The following is a 16,604-nucleotide window of genomic DNA, read 5'->3' on the forward strand; positions in this document are numbered from 1 at the left end:
CCCAAGGTAGACAGGGCTGAGAAGGATCTGGTGAAGCAATCAGACCAGAGCATGGGGGTGTCGGGAGTTGACTGTATGCAGACTGAGCCAAACTTTGTAGTAACAACTGAGTCTGAGGAAGCCCTTCTCTGGAGAGCACGCTCCACTCGGGTGAAGCCATTGGGCCCCGTGTATGGCACCAGGATATTGCTTAGGAAATTAGCATGTCTGGTTCATTAGCTGCTACTCTGGGGCCTTGGGATATTGAACTCCCCTTTTCTCTGGGGTGAGCTTCATGCTTACTAGAGAGCATTTAACTCATCCTGATTCACCACAGGATTGGGCTGGCTTTCAAGCTCCTGACAGTGAATTACTGCCCTCCGTAATGACGAAGCCATGCCAGCTCTGGCTCTGCGCACACAGCGCCCTGGAGCATTTTGAAAGTGAAAGGAAATTGCTCTGAACAGGGCAGGAAGGAAGAGGTGGGAGAGGGTAAGCCAGACCTCCTCTCACATGGTACCCACCGACTCACTCACGTGGTAGCAGGGTCCAAGAAGCCACTGCTCTCTGGGGCGTATGACACAGAATAGTGTGTCGAACATGGAGTGATGCATTGGTCAAACAGCACGGAGAGTTCACAGCTCCTGTTTCCTGGTGGGGGATGGCATGGCCCCAGACACTTCACACCCCATGTCTGGAACAAGCAGTCCTACATGTCACAGACAGCAGGTAAAGCGAGCTCCAAGAGCCCGGCTCGTTAGCACGCCTCGTGCCATAAAATAGGGACTGTGGGAAGCGCTGGAGAGTGGAAGCGTGGCTTCATCAGTCAAGGGAGGCAGCCCCTGCATCCATCCCCCTTCCTGGAAAGCCCGCCTCTGACTGGAGAAGCAAAACCTGCCAAATGTATACCAGATGCCTCCCCGGCCCGATAGCTTGTGCTTCCCATGATCTGGTGAGAAATAACAAACCCTTTCTGATTAGATTAAAAAATAACAACAGGGGTTTTCACATTCCTTCTACTCTCCCGACCTCTTAGGTGGCATCTCGGCATCTCTTGCAACCACTTCATCCAAATATTGTTTCTAATGAGACATCCTAGGAGGGAGGCAATGTCATGTGCTCAGTTTTTCCCCTTCTTTAATGGCCACGAAGCGATCCCAGGGCAGTAAACAGTTTTTTGGTTTTTTTTTAAAGAAAGCCTGCAACGCAGACTGGATTTGGACTTAAGAGACGTCAGGGCATTCTTTTGGTCAACAAGAACAACCTCCAAAAACCTTAAAATGTTTGAAAAATGTACAGGCTGCCCAGAGCGTGGCAGTCGGGTGTGGCATGAGGCCAGCCCAGTGTTTAGAGCTCAGTATCACAGGATTCCCAGTTGGAGAGCCACTGGGTGCCACTCAGTCCCCTAGGACTCAGAAAGTGTGACGTGGATAAAACACAGCCTACCTGCAAGCAAAGGAGGCGCTTCCATCTCTCTCATTTTTGCCAACCATGTGTTAATACCTGTCCCCCCGGCTGAGAGCTGCACAAGCCACTTCTTGTTGTGGATACGCACTTCCTTGTCCCCGTCCCCTGGGAGTGAGTGGCTGTGCTGACAGTGGTGCGCAGGGGGAGGTCTCTGGAGAATGTCCTGTCTGCTCCTCTTCCATCTTGCTTAGGGTGGGGTTGCTGGGCTCCGGGACCTGTCTCCTCTTTTGAGTAGCTGTGCCTTGCCCTGTCTTCCCTTCTTATTTCAGCCGTGTTTTCCAGAATGATTGCAGTTGCTTACCCGGTGTTGTGAAGGACTGGTGAATGGCTGCTACCCAAAGTTCAGCTTAGTCAAGGCAGGCTGGTTAATTAATAGACAGCCTCCTTTATCGCCCATGTTTTCCCTTCAGTATTATGAACCTGGGTAAGAAGCTCAGGTTTCCTTCACTTGCCAATTCCTGAACTTCAAAAGTCTGGCAGCAGAATGAGTTTGGGGTACCGGTCTAGGTTTTCACAGCAGCACTCTTAACAGAAAACTGATCTAAGAGCTGGTCTTTGGAAGTGATTAGCAGGTTGGGTTTTCTGATGGTTTCGTTTCTTGGCTTGCTTGTTTAAATGATCCTGTTTGACCTAGGTAGAATCGATTTGGTAATATTTTCTTGATTTAACCCATTTACCTAGGCCTCTTAAGACTTCCTTTGCTGGTATGTATTTTCCCTGTAAGCAATTGTTGAAGGACTGACTCACCCGTGCGGTAGCCTGTGGTTGGATGTGGGCTGAGGTTATTCAGTGACTAATTTCCAAGGGGAGGAGAAATTGGCTTATCATAGGGAAGGCTACTTTTTACCCATGCCTATGGCAGCTCCGCTCTGAGAACTGGGTAAAGGAAAAATGGTCTTTACTCGTTGTGAACACTCAAGCTGGGGAACGTTTTAGGATCTCCGCGTCCTTTGTGATGATTTCATCAGAAGAGAAAGCTGCCTAAGATATCCGAGAGTGGAACTGAGAATTTAGATGAAGCCAGCAAACAAAGGGATCACATAACCGGGAGCTGAGCCAATGTGCTTTTTTCACAGCGTAATTATACAGGTGGTTTCCTGAAGAAAAAGTAAGTGGCTTTAATTCTTCCAGGATCAAAGTATATCCTAAGAATTCTTTTCTCCAGTTACTTCATTGTGTGGTCTTATGGAGTGGTATGTTTACAAGTTCTAGACTTGCAAGGGTGGGGTTTGAAATACAATAAACTATATATAATATTCCCTTTCTGCAAAGCATATATCTCTGCATTCTAAATGTTCCACAGAGAGACACGATTCATGAGACAGCTTCCCCAAATGATGTTAGGTAAACATTTTTCATGCTACATTTTGTTTTCCCCAGAAACAATTTTAAGGTGTTCTTTCTTATCTTACCTTCAAGAAACTTCTAAATGAGTGATATTTTTTGGCTTACAGGGCTTTGGGAAAATGAAATAGAGCTGTAGATAAAAATTCCTAACTCAAACTTCAAATAATTAATATGAAGCCACCCAAGATATTTCCTAGACTGTTAGAAATATAGGGCAAACATATTGAGCTGAGTGTTATGGGCAGAGACAATAGCCGCCTACCCAGGTCCATGGTGATGAGACTCTGAAGGAAATTTCCCTCTTTATACAAACCAGAAGGGCTCAAATAACCAAGACACAGTAGTGATTTGGGCAGTAATGGAGAGAGGGAAAGATGATGCCCACATACCATATGAATGAGGGAGAATAAATAGTCTGGAGAATAGTCCGGTTCCTACACTGCCAGATAATTGAACACATTCTATCTGAGCTTACGTTCAGGAAAAAAATATATATGTGTATTGAATTCAGAAGAATCATTATTTTTGTGTTTAGGTTATCTTCTTTTCTTGCTATGATATGAAATTCTTTAAATCTTACAAATTTTCTGGGGAGAAAGTATTAAGGATACCACATAGCCAGAGACTTTTTTAACTTACTAAGAGCAAGGAGATGATTTCTAGAGACCAGAGACATAAGAGAGGCTGATGGCAGAATAAATTCAGATATATTAAGGCGAACAGCAATTCCATATGTATCTTCAGCCTTGTGTGTATTTGTGCTTTGTTTATTTATTTTACCTTGTGAGATTAATGTAATTTTCTCCTAGGAGATCTAACTTTGAGTACCAGAACAGGAAAACCTCAATATGTATTTAATGCCATGTTTTTACGAAATAGCCAGATAGTTAAAAAAAAAAAAATGAAATAAAATTGTGTAGGTGTGTCACTCGAGGAAGTATTGACATGGGAAGAACACAAGTCCGAAAGGCGGAGGTTGTTTTAAGTTATGAATTATAAGACTCTGACTCATCACCTGCTTCAATCAGACGAACGTCTGCAGAGTCAAGGAGGCCCACTTTTTATTGGACTAGCAAGTGGCCTCCTTGGGAGATCACACTGAAGACCTGAAGAAGATTCTCTCTTCTCATCTTCCAGGACTTTGACACACCCTAAGAGTGAGTTGTCTTTGGTCCATACCTTTTAGTGTATGAACCCAAGGTATTTCATTTTCAGAGATTAATCTAGTTTTAGGCTTAAAACCTATTTCCCATGACTTAATGGGATAATCATATCATTCTCTTCTTGGGGTCTGGAGCCACAGATGAAATTAACAGGGCACTTTTTAAAACTGTCTTGGAAAGTCAGTCATCACTTGGCAAATCAACAGGAGAATTCTGTCAAAGACTTCCGACTTCTAAGTCACTTGATTGATAGAAACATTGATGCTCCAGTCACCTGTTCTTTTCATAATTGAATGCTTATATTCCACTGTGGATAGCTCAGTAACTCAGTGACTTATTCCATGACCCTGTTGGATGATGGCATTATGATTTTGGAGTGGACCAGGCAGGGCTGATACACAGCATTACCACCAGGTACACAATGCCAATTGCTGTTGGCTAGGATCATGCTCAGTAGCTGAAGTTCCATTGTGCTTGAATTGGCACCCATGCCATACTGAATATTGGCTGTTAAATATTTTGACCATCACCCACATTCCCCATATGAATTTACAACACAGTGTCACAGAGTTATTCTTAACTGCTTGTTACATTTCTTTTTGATCATGTCTCCATATGCCACCAGAAAGTCTAATGAATTTTTTCCTAATGAGAATTTTTTTAATGTTTCATTTATAAAATGCAATGCCTCACCGTTTCTTTTCATATCCCCAAACACATTTTTAAATACCCATACAGATATCTCTGCTGTTTAAAAAAATATTCAACTTTTTATTAATTAAAATTAATTTTACAGTTTTATTTATCTCCTAGACAGTTTTATACTCCCTGAAATCTAGATGGCTCTTTTTAGTATTGTGCCAGAAAGAAGAAAGTTTCTACTGAGTGTTAATTGGAGTCACAATTCCCCAAACCAAGATGTTGTCTAAAGCAGAACAAAGAAAAGAGAACAGAGAACAGGGACAAGCTTGGTTAGAACTATTGTTCAACCCAAAGGGGTTCTAGACATTTGGAGTCTTACAGGGGAGAGATATTTTCTTTTCTCTCTCTCTCTTCTCTCTCTCTCTCTCTCTCTCTGACAGAAGCACGACACAGGGGTATTGATAACAATAATGACAAGTTGCCATTTATTATTAACTTGTCTTGGGCACAATGTGATCTATATGATGCTTTATGGAAAGTGCCATGTTTGAATCAATATGATGAATTTATCTTGATGTTCATTTTGGTTGATTATTGCTTTATTTGGTTTGACTGCACAGAGAATCCAGTCAGATATCTCACTGCTGGCTAAGCCGGTCCTTCTTACATTTTATGACCTCTGAAGCCCTGCTGAGCCATCCCTTTCTTTTCATTGAATCCTACATTGTAGAAGACTGAGTGGGAGAGGCATTTATAGAGGCTGGGTGCTGACTTTCTACAAAACCTGTCACATGGTGGCTCTAGCCGTTCTGGAACAAGAACCATGCTGGTATACTATCCCCCAGTGACCTTGGGAGTGGCCATCCCAGTCTACGGCCCTGCATGCCTGAGTCGTGAGGGTGTCAAGTGAGCAGGGAGAGGATTGCTTGGGCTGGAGCCCCAGGGCACCTGGAGCCTGAGCCTAGATCTGGATCCACACGGGTGAGGAGATGAACAGAATTCCAGGGATACGAACAACGTGAGGATATCACAGGAGAACAGTCTGGCCTGGGATGGTAGGAACTCTGTGTGTGACATGAGAGGAGATAAATTGTACTTGTAAGTGATTAACCAGAACAGGTCCCCAGAAACAGATCCTAAGGGATCTGAGAAGCCAATTTGCTGATGCCCAGGAACGGAACACTCAACGGGCTTCAATTTGTTGCTACCTATTTGTACCTTGTGTGTATCATCAGTGACTTTTGTTATGAAATCCACTATAATAGGTGAAACTTCCTGGTCCCGTCAAGGGTTCTGCACTGCTAGATTCTCCCAGGGTCAGGAAGCTGTGGAAGATCCACTGATTCTTGGCCAGTGTTCTACCATGTGTATAAAAGAACTCAGCCTGTCCCTGGCAGAAACTTATGGGCTTGTTCAGAACTATACCTTCCAATAATGTATGGCTCTTCCTAAGTGCTTGGTAAATGTTGTTTACTAAACAAATGAAATTATGTGATAAGGAATTGATTTCTTTGTATTCAAGGCTGGGAGATCCTTTTCATTTTCAAGTTCCTCTTGTTGCCTTTGTTTTTTCTATTCTTTTCCCCCATCTGCCAACTGTTAGTCTTTTGTTGTTGTTCTTTTTAGCAATACATGATAGTAGAATGTATTTGGACATGTCATGCAGACATGGAGTATAATTTCCCGTTCTTATGGTCGTACATGATGTGGAGTTACACCGGTCATGTATTCATATATGAGCATAAGAAAGTGATGTCTCATTCATTCTCCTGTCTTTCCTATTCCCAACCCCCTTCTTTCTCTTCATTCCCCTTTGTCTAATCCAGTGAACTTCTGTTCTTCCCTTCTTCCCTCTCCTTATTGTGTGTTAGCATCCACATATCAGAGAGAATATTTGGCCTTTGGTTTTGGGGGGATTGGCTTATTGTACTTAGCATGATTTTAGTTTCATTTACTTACCAGCAAGTGCCGTAGTTTTGTTCTTTATGGTGAATATTCCATTGTGTATATGTACCCCATTTTCTTCATTCATTCATCTGTTCAAGGGCAGTTAGGTTGGTTCCAGAGCTTAGCTACTGTGAGTTGACCTGCCATAATCATTGATGGGGCTGCATCAGTATAGTATGCTCATTTTAAGTCTTTGGGGTATATACTGAGGGATAACTGGTGATTCAGTGGTTCAATCAAATGGTGATTCCATTCCAAATTTTCTGAGGAATCTACTTAATGCTTTTCCAATCATTTATCTTTTGTCAGTACATCTGGATTCTTGTTTGTTCAAGGGCTCCCTTCTCTCTTCATGCCACTGTCTCAACCCCTCTACAACCATTTATACTCTTCCTGTCTATAACACCTCTTGGAAGTTAGGATAGGGGATGTGGGCTTCCATGATGGCATAAATAGGACTTGAAGCAAGGGCCAAGGCTGTCTGTCCTGTCCCTTGTAGCCAATTAGAGAATTTCAGTATCAAAAATCATGTCCTGAATCGTTTGTATTTTTTAATGTGGGCCCTTGCTAAACACAGTAGCGTAATTGAAATTACAAATTCATTTCCCTTTTCCCCATTGACTTCATTCTTCCGCTATTGCTTTCCTACAGGAGAGTCAGTGGGAGACTCTGTGGCAGCTTCTGAACTGGGAGGGAATAACACATCCGAAGACTAGGCTGTGACAGCAGAAAGCCCTAGTCACTATGGCTGTGCCTGCAGGTTCCTTACACCACATGGCACCTCAGAAGGTGTACCGTCAGGATTCTTTACCCCTCAGCTTCCCAATTATGAGTTTGACTATAATTTTACTGTTATCTCCAGGATCATTATCCCCTCCCCCAACTTCTCAGTCTGGTTTCTCGTAAGTTCAAATAAGATTTGGTGGATGAATTGAACTCCCAAACTTCCCCAGGGATCTCCTTTGCCTCTCTAGGCATGTCTCGTTGATTGTATTAGCTTGGAAAGCTGGAAGAGGTGATTACTGTTTCCCAGGTCTAATAGTAGGAATACATGTCCAGGACACGTTTTACAAAACAATTTCAGAACTATTGATACATTAGACCCACATTTATTAAGAGTCTATGAGAAACAATGATTTTAATATTTAAATCACTGCAATATTTTCTCTCCAAGCCCCACAGCATTGAGCTCTATGTCAGGTATATTCATTCACTGTGGTCACTATAACAATACTCAAAATTAGATGACTCTAGGGTTGCAGGTGTAGCTCAGTGGTAGCATGCTTGCCTAGCATGTGTGAGGTCCTGGGTTCAATCCCCAGCACTGGGAGGAAAAATCCTAGCTTAAAACACCACACACACACCTTTATTATATTATAGAGGTCAGAATTCCAAAATGAGTTTCACAGGCCAGTATCAACCTATGGGCAGGACCACCCTTTCTTTGGAAAATATGAGACAATCCATTTCTTGACCTTTTGCAGCTTCTGGAAGCTATGCACATTCTTTTGCTCATGCCTCCTTCTGTCTTCAAGTCAGCAGTGTAGCACCTTCTAGTCTTTCTATCTCTGACTCTGCTTCCATCATCACAGCTCACCCCTGACCTGCAGTCTCCTGCTTCCCTCTTGCACATATAGACCTTTGCAATTGCAGCGAGAACACCTGGATAATCTCCCATCTCAGCATCACACTCAGACCTCTCTAAAAACACAAATCTCAAAGTACACTTTCTAATTCCTTTATTTATTTTTTTCAGATGCAGAGAGAAATTGTTTATGCAAGAGGAGATGGCCCTGGTGCCTCTCGACCTGGATCCACAGCTCATCCACCCCATGCAATTCCCAATTCTCCACCATCCACTCCTGTGCCTCATTCCATGCCTCCCTCCCCATCCAGAATTCCTTATGGGGGCACTCGCCCCATGGTTGTTCCTGGCAATGCCACCATCCCCCGGGACAGACTCTCCAGCCTGCCGGTCTCCAGATCCATCTCACCAAGCCCAAGCGCCATCTTAGAAAGAAGAGATGTCAAGCCCGATGAAGACATGAGCAGCAAAAACATCGCAATGTACAGAAATGAGGGTTTCTATGCTGATCCTTACCTCTATCATGAGGGAAGGATGAGCATAGCCTCATCCCATGGAGGGCACCCCCTGGATGTCCCTGATCACATCATTGCATATCACCGCACAGCGATTCGGTCAGCGAGTGCTTATTGTAACCCCTCCATGCAAGCAGAAATGCACATGGAGCAATCACTGTACAGACAGAAACCAAGGAAGTATCCAGATAGCCATTTGCCTACTCTGGGCTCCAAAACACCCCCCGCCTCTCCTCACCGAGTCAGTGACCTGAGGATGATAGACATGCATGCTCATCATAATGCTCACGGCCCCCCTCACACCATGCAGCCAGACCGGGCCTCGCCAAGTCGTCAGTCCTTTAAAAAGGAACCAGGCACCTTGGTATATTTTGAAAAGCCCAGGAACACTCCAGGATTATCCGGCATTGTGGACCTTGGCCCTCCTCTAGTTGAGAAGCAAGTTTTTGCCTACAGCACTGCTACAATCCCCAAAGACAGAGAGACCAGGTAAGGCATGGGAAGGGTAGCCACGGGTGGTCTGTGCTCATGTGTTGCTGAGGGCGGGCTGCTCTCCAGAAATGAAATGAGAGAACAAATGCCAAAGAATAAGTGCCAAGCTCCAGCCTTGTGCTTTATGGGTGCCACTGAGGGCACAGAGGAGCATCCAAGGTTGGCCTTCTCTGCAAAGAGCTTCTGAATCAATGGAGTCCTGTGAGGTACACAGTAGCCATGGTAAAGAGGATAGGTGTGCCCACAAGGACCATCAGTCAGCAGGTCTCTGGACCATGGTCTTGCCAGCATTATCACTAGTATAAATCTGAATCATATAGAAGAAAATTGTGATTAGCAGAAACTATTCAGAGAAATAGATCAAGAGATCATAGTAATTGATCTGCTGCAGAAAATAAGAAGTGAGTGGTTTGTTTGCAGTGGCAATTTCTGTTTTTCTTTTAGAATGCAATTTTGTTTTCTCATCTGGTTTTGGGAAATGGAAAGAATGTGTCATTGCCTGTCTTGTAGGATGATAAAATGTGAATTTGCATGAACATAGAATGGTTTAGATTTAATATCCACTCAGGAATGGTGCTAAAATCAGCAAAACTTTTCTCGTGAATGAGGCACTCTGGGTATTTAAATTTCTTTTTTATATGCATATATTGGTATGATTCACCAGTGCAGAACCTTCCTCTCATGTTTTGAAACCCCTCCAAAATTTATAAAGTAATAATAGAAAAGCAAATTTTGATAGAGGGAATTTCTCTAACCTGAATGGGTTGAAGGAAGTCAACATAATAATTACACTCATAAAAATCTAGTCAAGGAAATTGAGGCCAAAAGAGGTGAAGCATTTTATCTGTCATCATATGTGAATTCACAAGGTGTGTAAAAAATAAGAATCAGATATTCAGTCATTCGGAACCTTCTTAGAACCACTGTTCCTCACTAAAAAAATGGTATTATCACTTACCATTATATAACCTTATAAAAAGAAGGCCAAACATGTGAATGAAATGTGAACTGTCTACATCAATGTTTTCACACAGAAATCAGACAGTCCTGTCCCCTTTAGCAAAATTTATCAGGAAAAGCTTGTCCCTCCTTATTTGTTCAGTCATAAGGAATCTCACAAGAGACAGATTTCAGGAGAATGGAACAAGAATGAACATGAACATTTTGGGGTCATTAAGACAACAACAGATTCTAACTCACACAGCTAAAAAAAACCTCAGTGGTGACTGGCTGGATTAGGTAGAACTAAGAAAAATTAAGGATTTGAAAATAATATTCATTCTCTCCTTTTCATAGTTCTTAGGAAGTGAAAATTCTGAGAATCAAAGATAGGGACTCTTCTCATAATCACAGACGGCGAAGGGGGTGGAATGAATGTCCACAGTGGCTGGCTAGAACAGACCAGTGTCACAGCTGGAGAGGAATCTACCAGGACCTGTCATGGGGCTTGGAGCTTGTGCTGTGTGCTTTGCAGAAAGGGTAACAGATGTGTCCCCTGCAGTGGATTATGAGGTGTGGATTGAAAAATGGTGTATCACTGAAAAGAGGGGATTTAAAGCCACAAGAATTTGGTCCAGAAAATAATAAAATGAATCCATTTTCTGGATATAATGTTGAGTCAGGATCCGTCCTCCCTCTCATCCCACCATGCTGACACCTCCCCACACTGCCCACCTTGAGGGTATCAGAAGATCAAAAGCCCTATCCCACCGGGATCATGTTAACTGTGTCCACCCCCTGGGTTCTAGGTACATTTTTGGCCAACAAGTGGTATTTGCCTCCTTCCCAGTGCCTAGTGGGGTGTCATCCATGCAGTTACCACATGTAAACAACTTCAAGGCTTTGCTGAGCTGTGTTTGTCAGGGATTTGGTTATTGGAGGGAATCAAACAAGAATCTTCTGCAGACCTGAGGAGTCTTCCTATGCAGCTCCCTGACCAAAGCATGGAAGGATATGAGCTTTCAGTGCCATCTGCATTCTTTTAGAACCTCCACTCTCTTTTTAAAAAGGATTTGCCTGCCTCAGAGACATTTTTGCTAAATCTTAGAAGATTCTATGTAGTTCTGTTTTATGTGTTAGAAAACCTGTTTAGAAAATCTAAATTAGTATACATCTAAAACAAAAAAATATTAGAAACATTGACCAAAAAAGATTAATGTTCACCTAAAATGCACTGTCATAATTATCATCATGTTCTTACATATGATTGTAGTTATGAATTAATTTAACATTTTCATATTTTCCCTTCCCCAAAATATGAAATGGCACAGAACAATTTTATCTCATACATCTGGCTAGGTGACTCCTCACCTGTTAGTGAACTTAGCTCCAAAGGGTAGAATTGGGGTGTTTGTGCAAGACTGTTCTCTAAGAGCCCTATACAGACACACACATATACATAAACACAACCATATACAAGCCCATAGACATAATATGTAGACACACCTATATACACAAACACATATGTATACACAGAGGAACATACAGATACCCACAGACACACATACACACACATATAGACACATACACATATAACTCATGCACCACAGACATACATGTATAGATATACACTCACAGATACATATATACACCACATAGACCTGCAGACCCACAAAGATACACAGACCTACACACAGATACATACACCACACAAATGCAAATAGACACACGAACACACACACAGATATACAGCACGTAGACACAGGTACAGACATATATGCAGACACTCATACAGCTTAACAGATTAACAGCTGCTGTTAGTAAAAGACTAACCTCTGCCCCAACTCAGCAGGCAGGTGCCAAGAGTAAATAGTGACTTTCTGTTCAAAAGAACTCAACTCTAGAACTTTTGTTCTCAGTCTCCCCACCCCACCCCCCACTACTTCCAGAACAGATAAGAAGGTGGGACAAAGGGAAAAGTATGGGATTTGTGCCACATTTCCTTCTCTGTAGCTACCCCTCTGAATCTGACAGTGAACTCTTCAACAGCTCGTTGATTAGGCTGAAATGCAGGGTTAGGCTGAAATGCAGGGTTGCCGGGTGTTTTATAGCTATTGATGGCAGGTGTCATTTATTTTACCTTTTTAATGAGCCAAGCCTGTGTAAGTAGTTTGCACACATCAGGAGATGTACTTGTCATGAGAACCCACTAGCAGCACCCCTCCTTTACAGATGAGGAAGCTGAGGCTCAGATAGCTTAAGTAGCTTGTCCAAGGTCACAAAGCCAGTAAGTGGCATAAAATGTCCAAGAATCTGTACTTTTTACCACTGTATAGTATTCTTTCTTGGGACTGAAAACTATGAGCCCCCACCTTCACACAGCAAGAAATGAATTCAGGAGTGAATTCTGAGCATTTCAACCAGAATCCTTGAAGAATTGTTTCAGGACTAGATGCTAAATAACTGCTCCCAAAGGATATTCACAATCATAAACATGGTAGAATTTGCATAATTATACTTCTAAATATATACATGCCATTTAAAACATAACTGCCCTAGCTAATATATTAGCACAATTATGCAGAAGTGGGGAAAGAAGGAAGAGAACGTTCTTGATAGATTTTGTTTTAAAAAAAAAATGCATCTGAGTACTACGTCAAAAAAATTAAAATAAGAACACCAGAAACAATTACTGCAGTACAAAATTATAGTACATTGTCTTGCTTATCCCATGACGTTATTTTAGAAATATTTAATCTGGGTAAGTATTTTTAAAGAGTGTTCAACCCCTTAAACTCCATGAGTACAGGGTATAAAGTGCCAAACCAATTTCTGTTGCAATTTCATAATATTAAAAAGCAAATAAATCTTAGAGTGCTTTTTATATGAAACTCTCAAGTGAAATTTTACATCTAAGATGTGAAGCTACAAAAAACACAGGAGGGAGACTGAGAAATCTGTAGCTCTGCTTTCTTTTGGGCACTGCTGGATTCAAATACTGTTCCAAAGAGCACTTCCATGTAATAACCCAAATAACTGCAGGACGTTAGAAATCAGAGAGAAAAATTCTTTCTTTCACATCCATACCCAAGAGCCATTCAACAGTAGCTTGTCTGAAGAAACACGATTTTAAAACAGGTCTGTTGACATGGAAATGAAGAGCTAAAGACTAAATGGCATAATCTCGACTCTTATATTTAGTCCTGTGCCTTGTTCTAATGAATTTGGCATCTTTTCTTTTTAAAAGTGCTTCAAGAAGCATCTGCTAATGACCCATACTATCTAGAAGATCTGGAAAAAGCAGTGATGTGTGATGTGATGTTGGGGTTCTCCTTCCAAGGAGCCCGGGGACTTTTGGGTAAAGTAATAGATCACAGCCACTTGTGACTTTCAGGACAGCAGTTCTCATGTCTGAGCTTATAGAAATAAGACAACCTTGAGTGTTGAAGTAGCTTGTACCCGAGTGACACCCTTCACCTGGTTCTTCAAGAAGAAAGTGGGTCTGAAAAACCATGAGAGATGCTGAGAGAGAGACATCATGTGACAGCACGTGAGGCTGTCTTCCCCCCGTTATGAAATCACTTCATTAAACAGCATCATGCTTTCTACCCGTGGCATATAAAACAGCTCTTAAGAATTCCAAAATTTGAGGACATTTGTGTCTTGCTATTTTCTCTTTGTAGTTGGGATCATATAGTGTAAAATATTTTTATTGAAATAACTCTCAAAAGTCAAGAGTGCTCATTGCAAAGTGACTAATAACTCCCTTTTCAAGTGAGTAGCAGATTCCTCCCAATGAAATATGATTTGTCAGACTCAGTAAACTTGAGCCGAGATCAGACTTTTATACTGTTCTTTACCTAGAGCAGCTAAATTCAACAAACTAGGAAAGAGGCTCACTGAAGAGCAAAGCCTTGCCCTGCCTAGGCACCTGTGTCTAGAGAAAGAAAAGCCACATGAGACTCGTTAGGATTTTTGCAACAGTGTAGACTTATCGAGCAGAAACTCTTGTTTTGGGTTGTTTAGGAAGACTAAGGAAAGCTGTGTGTAGAAAAGGAAACCTGCCTGCTAATTGGCGGTGTGTGTCTGTTTTTAATCATTTTATATCACTTTCTCATTTTATGAGGATTAAATGTTATTGTGATGGTAGCTTTGAGAGGTGGGATGGATCCTTGGTTTAGCAGTTGATTGGATGAAAGTCTAAATTTGGGTTTCTTTTTTTTTTTAAGAGAGAGAGAGAATGAGAAGAGAGAGAGAGAGAGAGAGAGAGAATTTTAATATTTATTTTTTAGTTCTCGGCAGACACACATCTTTGTTGGTATGTGGTGCTGAGGATCGAACCCGGGCCTCACGCATGCCAGGCGAGCGTGCTACGGCTTGAGCCTCATCCCCAGCCCTAAATTTGGGTTTCTATCATTTAAAAATGTCCGTGGTGATTGGCAGACCTTTGAAGATTTTCTAAGCTATGCTTTACCCTGCTACAAAGCAGTCTGAATGACCCAAAAAGAATTATTGCTTTTTTTTTTTTTTTTACCTCTTTCCTTGGTTTAGTCAAAAGTGAGCCACATTAGAGATCTCTTAAGTAGTTAAACTTGGAATCGCTCTATTTAGACTCTGTGCTGTTGACAGTTCAGGCCTGATGAGTTGTAGGGCCTGGGGAGGAGGGTGACCTGTGCTGAGCAGCAGCCTCTTTGGCCTTGAGGTCTTTGGTTGACCCCCTGGATACCAGGAGCAAAATATGCCCTAAGCCTGCCCTAGTCTTTGACAGTCAAAGATGTCTCCAGAAATTGTCAAATGCCTTCCACCAGAGTAAAATGCCCCTGGTTAAGAAACACGGCTCTCAAAAAAAAAAAAAAAAAATGGAATTTTCAAAAAACATAATGAAGTAGAGAAAGACTGCCTGTGCTCAAGCCATGCAAATTATGACATTCATAAGACATGAATCACACCAATTATTAATTCAATTCTGCCATAACTTACTTCTTGGTAAAGTAAATCGATCTCTCAGCAACCATTTATGGAGAAGCAGTAACTTCTAGTAGATGTCAAAGCCAGACTGCCTGGGTTCAAATCCCAGTTTCGATACTTTTTCCTAATGTCTTTGACCACTTATGGAATTGTGTTCTGCCTCCCTGTGCTCATTTGCAAATGGAGATGATAATAGTAACTACTTCAGAGGGTACGTGAAGTATACCAAGAACCCAAGAGTTCCTACTTTGAGCATTCTACTAAATGCTAACAGGAGATCAATACACAGAGATGGCTAGGACAGAGGACTGCCTGAAGAGATAGGGAGGCCTATTTTTAAATATAATATCAAAAAGCGCAAAATGGTCGCATAGGGGTAGTGAGAAAGTAAATTTAATTTGAACAGAGAATGGAATTAGTGTGCTAAATATCCGAATTAGAATAGAGTATCAAAAGCACTTTTAAGTGCATTTCAGGAAAGTAGTTTGAGTGGTACATCCCTTTGGGTCCAGGGACAAAAAGACAAGCCAGCTGTGAGTCATCCTTTTAAGATTGCTTCTGAGCTATATGACTGATGATAAAGACCCCTAACAGATTTGGCTGAAATTATTAGGTTGCCTGTTTGGGTATCTGATAATACCCGACTGACCCAGCTCTTTCCTGAACTGCTATTTCAGGAAACTCTGATTATGGATCAGTAAATGTTTATTAAGCTCTTCTTATGGGTTTAGCTGTGGACTTGGATGCTTTTCTGGAAACCAAGAAACTTAGACGTGGTTCTTATACACAAGGAACATAAACTGTGAAGACGATCATAAAACAAGTTTAATACACATGTATAAGTCATGCTACAGTTAAGGGCAGGAAGCTTCTGGGTTCTGAATGCCTACTGAATACCCATTTTGGAGGAATAACTACAACAGTAGAATTTCATGCATGGCATTTCTTTGGGTGTTGATAATACCCTGGGATGTTCTTCTTCTCATCCCAAGAGTGACAGGGTCTCCTAACAAAGCCGGGAGGAAGGAGAGGACATGCCAAGTCCAACACATCTCCCAAAAGCTTGAGCTTCAGGGGGGGAGATATTTTTCCAATATTGCAAAGTCCAGCTGGGAAGTTAGGACACGTTTTCCTTGGAAACGATGCAGAACAACAATAGAATTAATAATACATTGCAGGTTAAAGAGGCTTCTGTGGCCAGCTGGAAATCCAACCAGCACTTATTGCAAGTTCTGAACAATGAAAGTACAAGTAAACTTTTCAATGACAAGACTGCCATAATTTGGGGGCTGCTTGTACATAATTAATTCCAAAGTAGTGATACAGACGGTAATTGCTAAGAATTCAGAAAAAAAAAAAAAGAGCACTTTCCCAAAGTTATTCTGGTCTGGAAGCCTCCATGAGAATATTAAGATGGTCTGGAATATAAGGCACGTACATGATGGAATGAAAAGATATCATTTGCGAAGGCGGACTGGCCTTTCTTCAAAATTTATATTTCTACCATTACCGAACCTATAAAAATGACATTACAATATGCTTTTGCCAGTCTCAGAAATT

The 16,604-nt window shown here is 41.7% G+C and overlaps 1 protein-coding gene across 23 annotated transcripts in view; it reads left to right on the forward strand.

The window, feature by feature from the left end:
• The window catches only part of KIAA1217, a 406,156-nt gene that overhangs the window by 332,086 nt on the left and 57,466 nt on the right, over positions 1–16,604 (forward strand). For 20 of the 23 annotated variants that reach the window (XM_081297957.1, XM_081297960.1, XM_081297956.1 and 17 more), the window contains one exon: positions 8,302–9,134. In XM_081297957.1, coding sequence (XP_081154083.1) covers positions 8,302–9,134 — 833 coding nt within the window. Of the gene's footprint in view, positions 1–236; positions 709–2,397; positions 2,555–5,547; positions 5,654–8,301; positions 9,135–16,604 lie in introns of those variants that run through there. The other 3 variants (XM_081297962.1, XM_081297964.1, XM_081297963.1) reach the window with 3 other exon arrangements.

The sequence above is a fragment of the Spermophilus citellus genome (assembly GCF_964194105.1).
Source record: "Spermophilus citellus genome assembly, chromosome: 6".
Taxonomy (NCBI): Eukaryota; Metazoa; Chordata; class Mammalia; order Rodentia; family Sciuridae; genus Spermophilus; species Spermophilus citellus.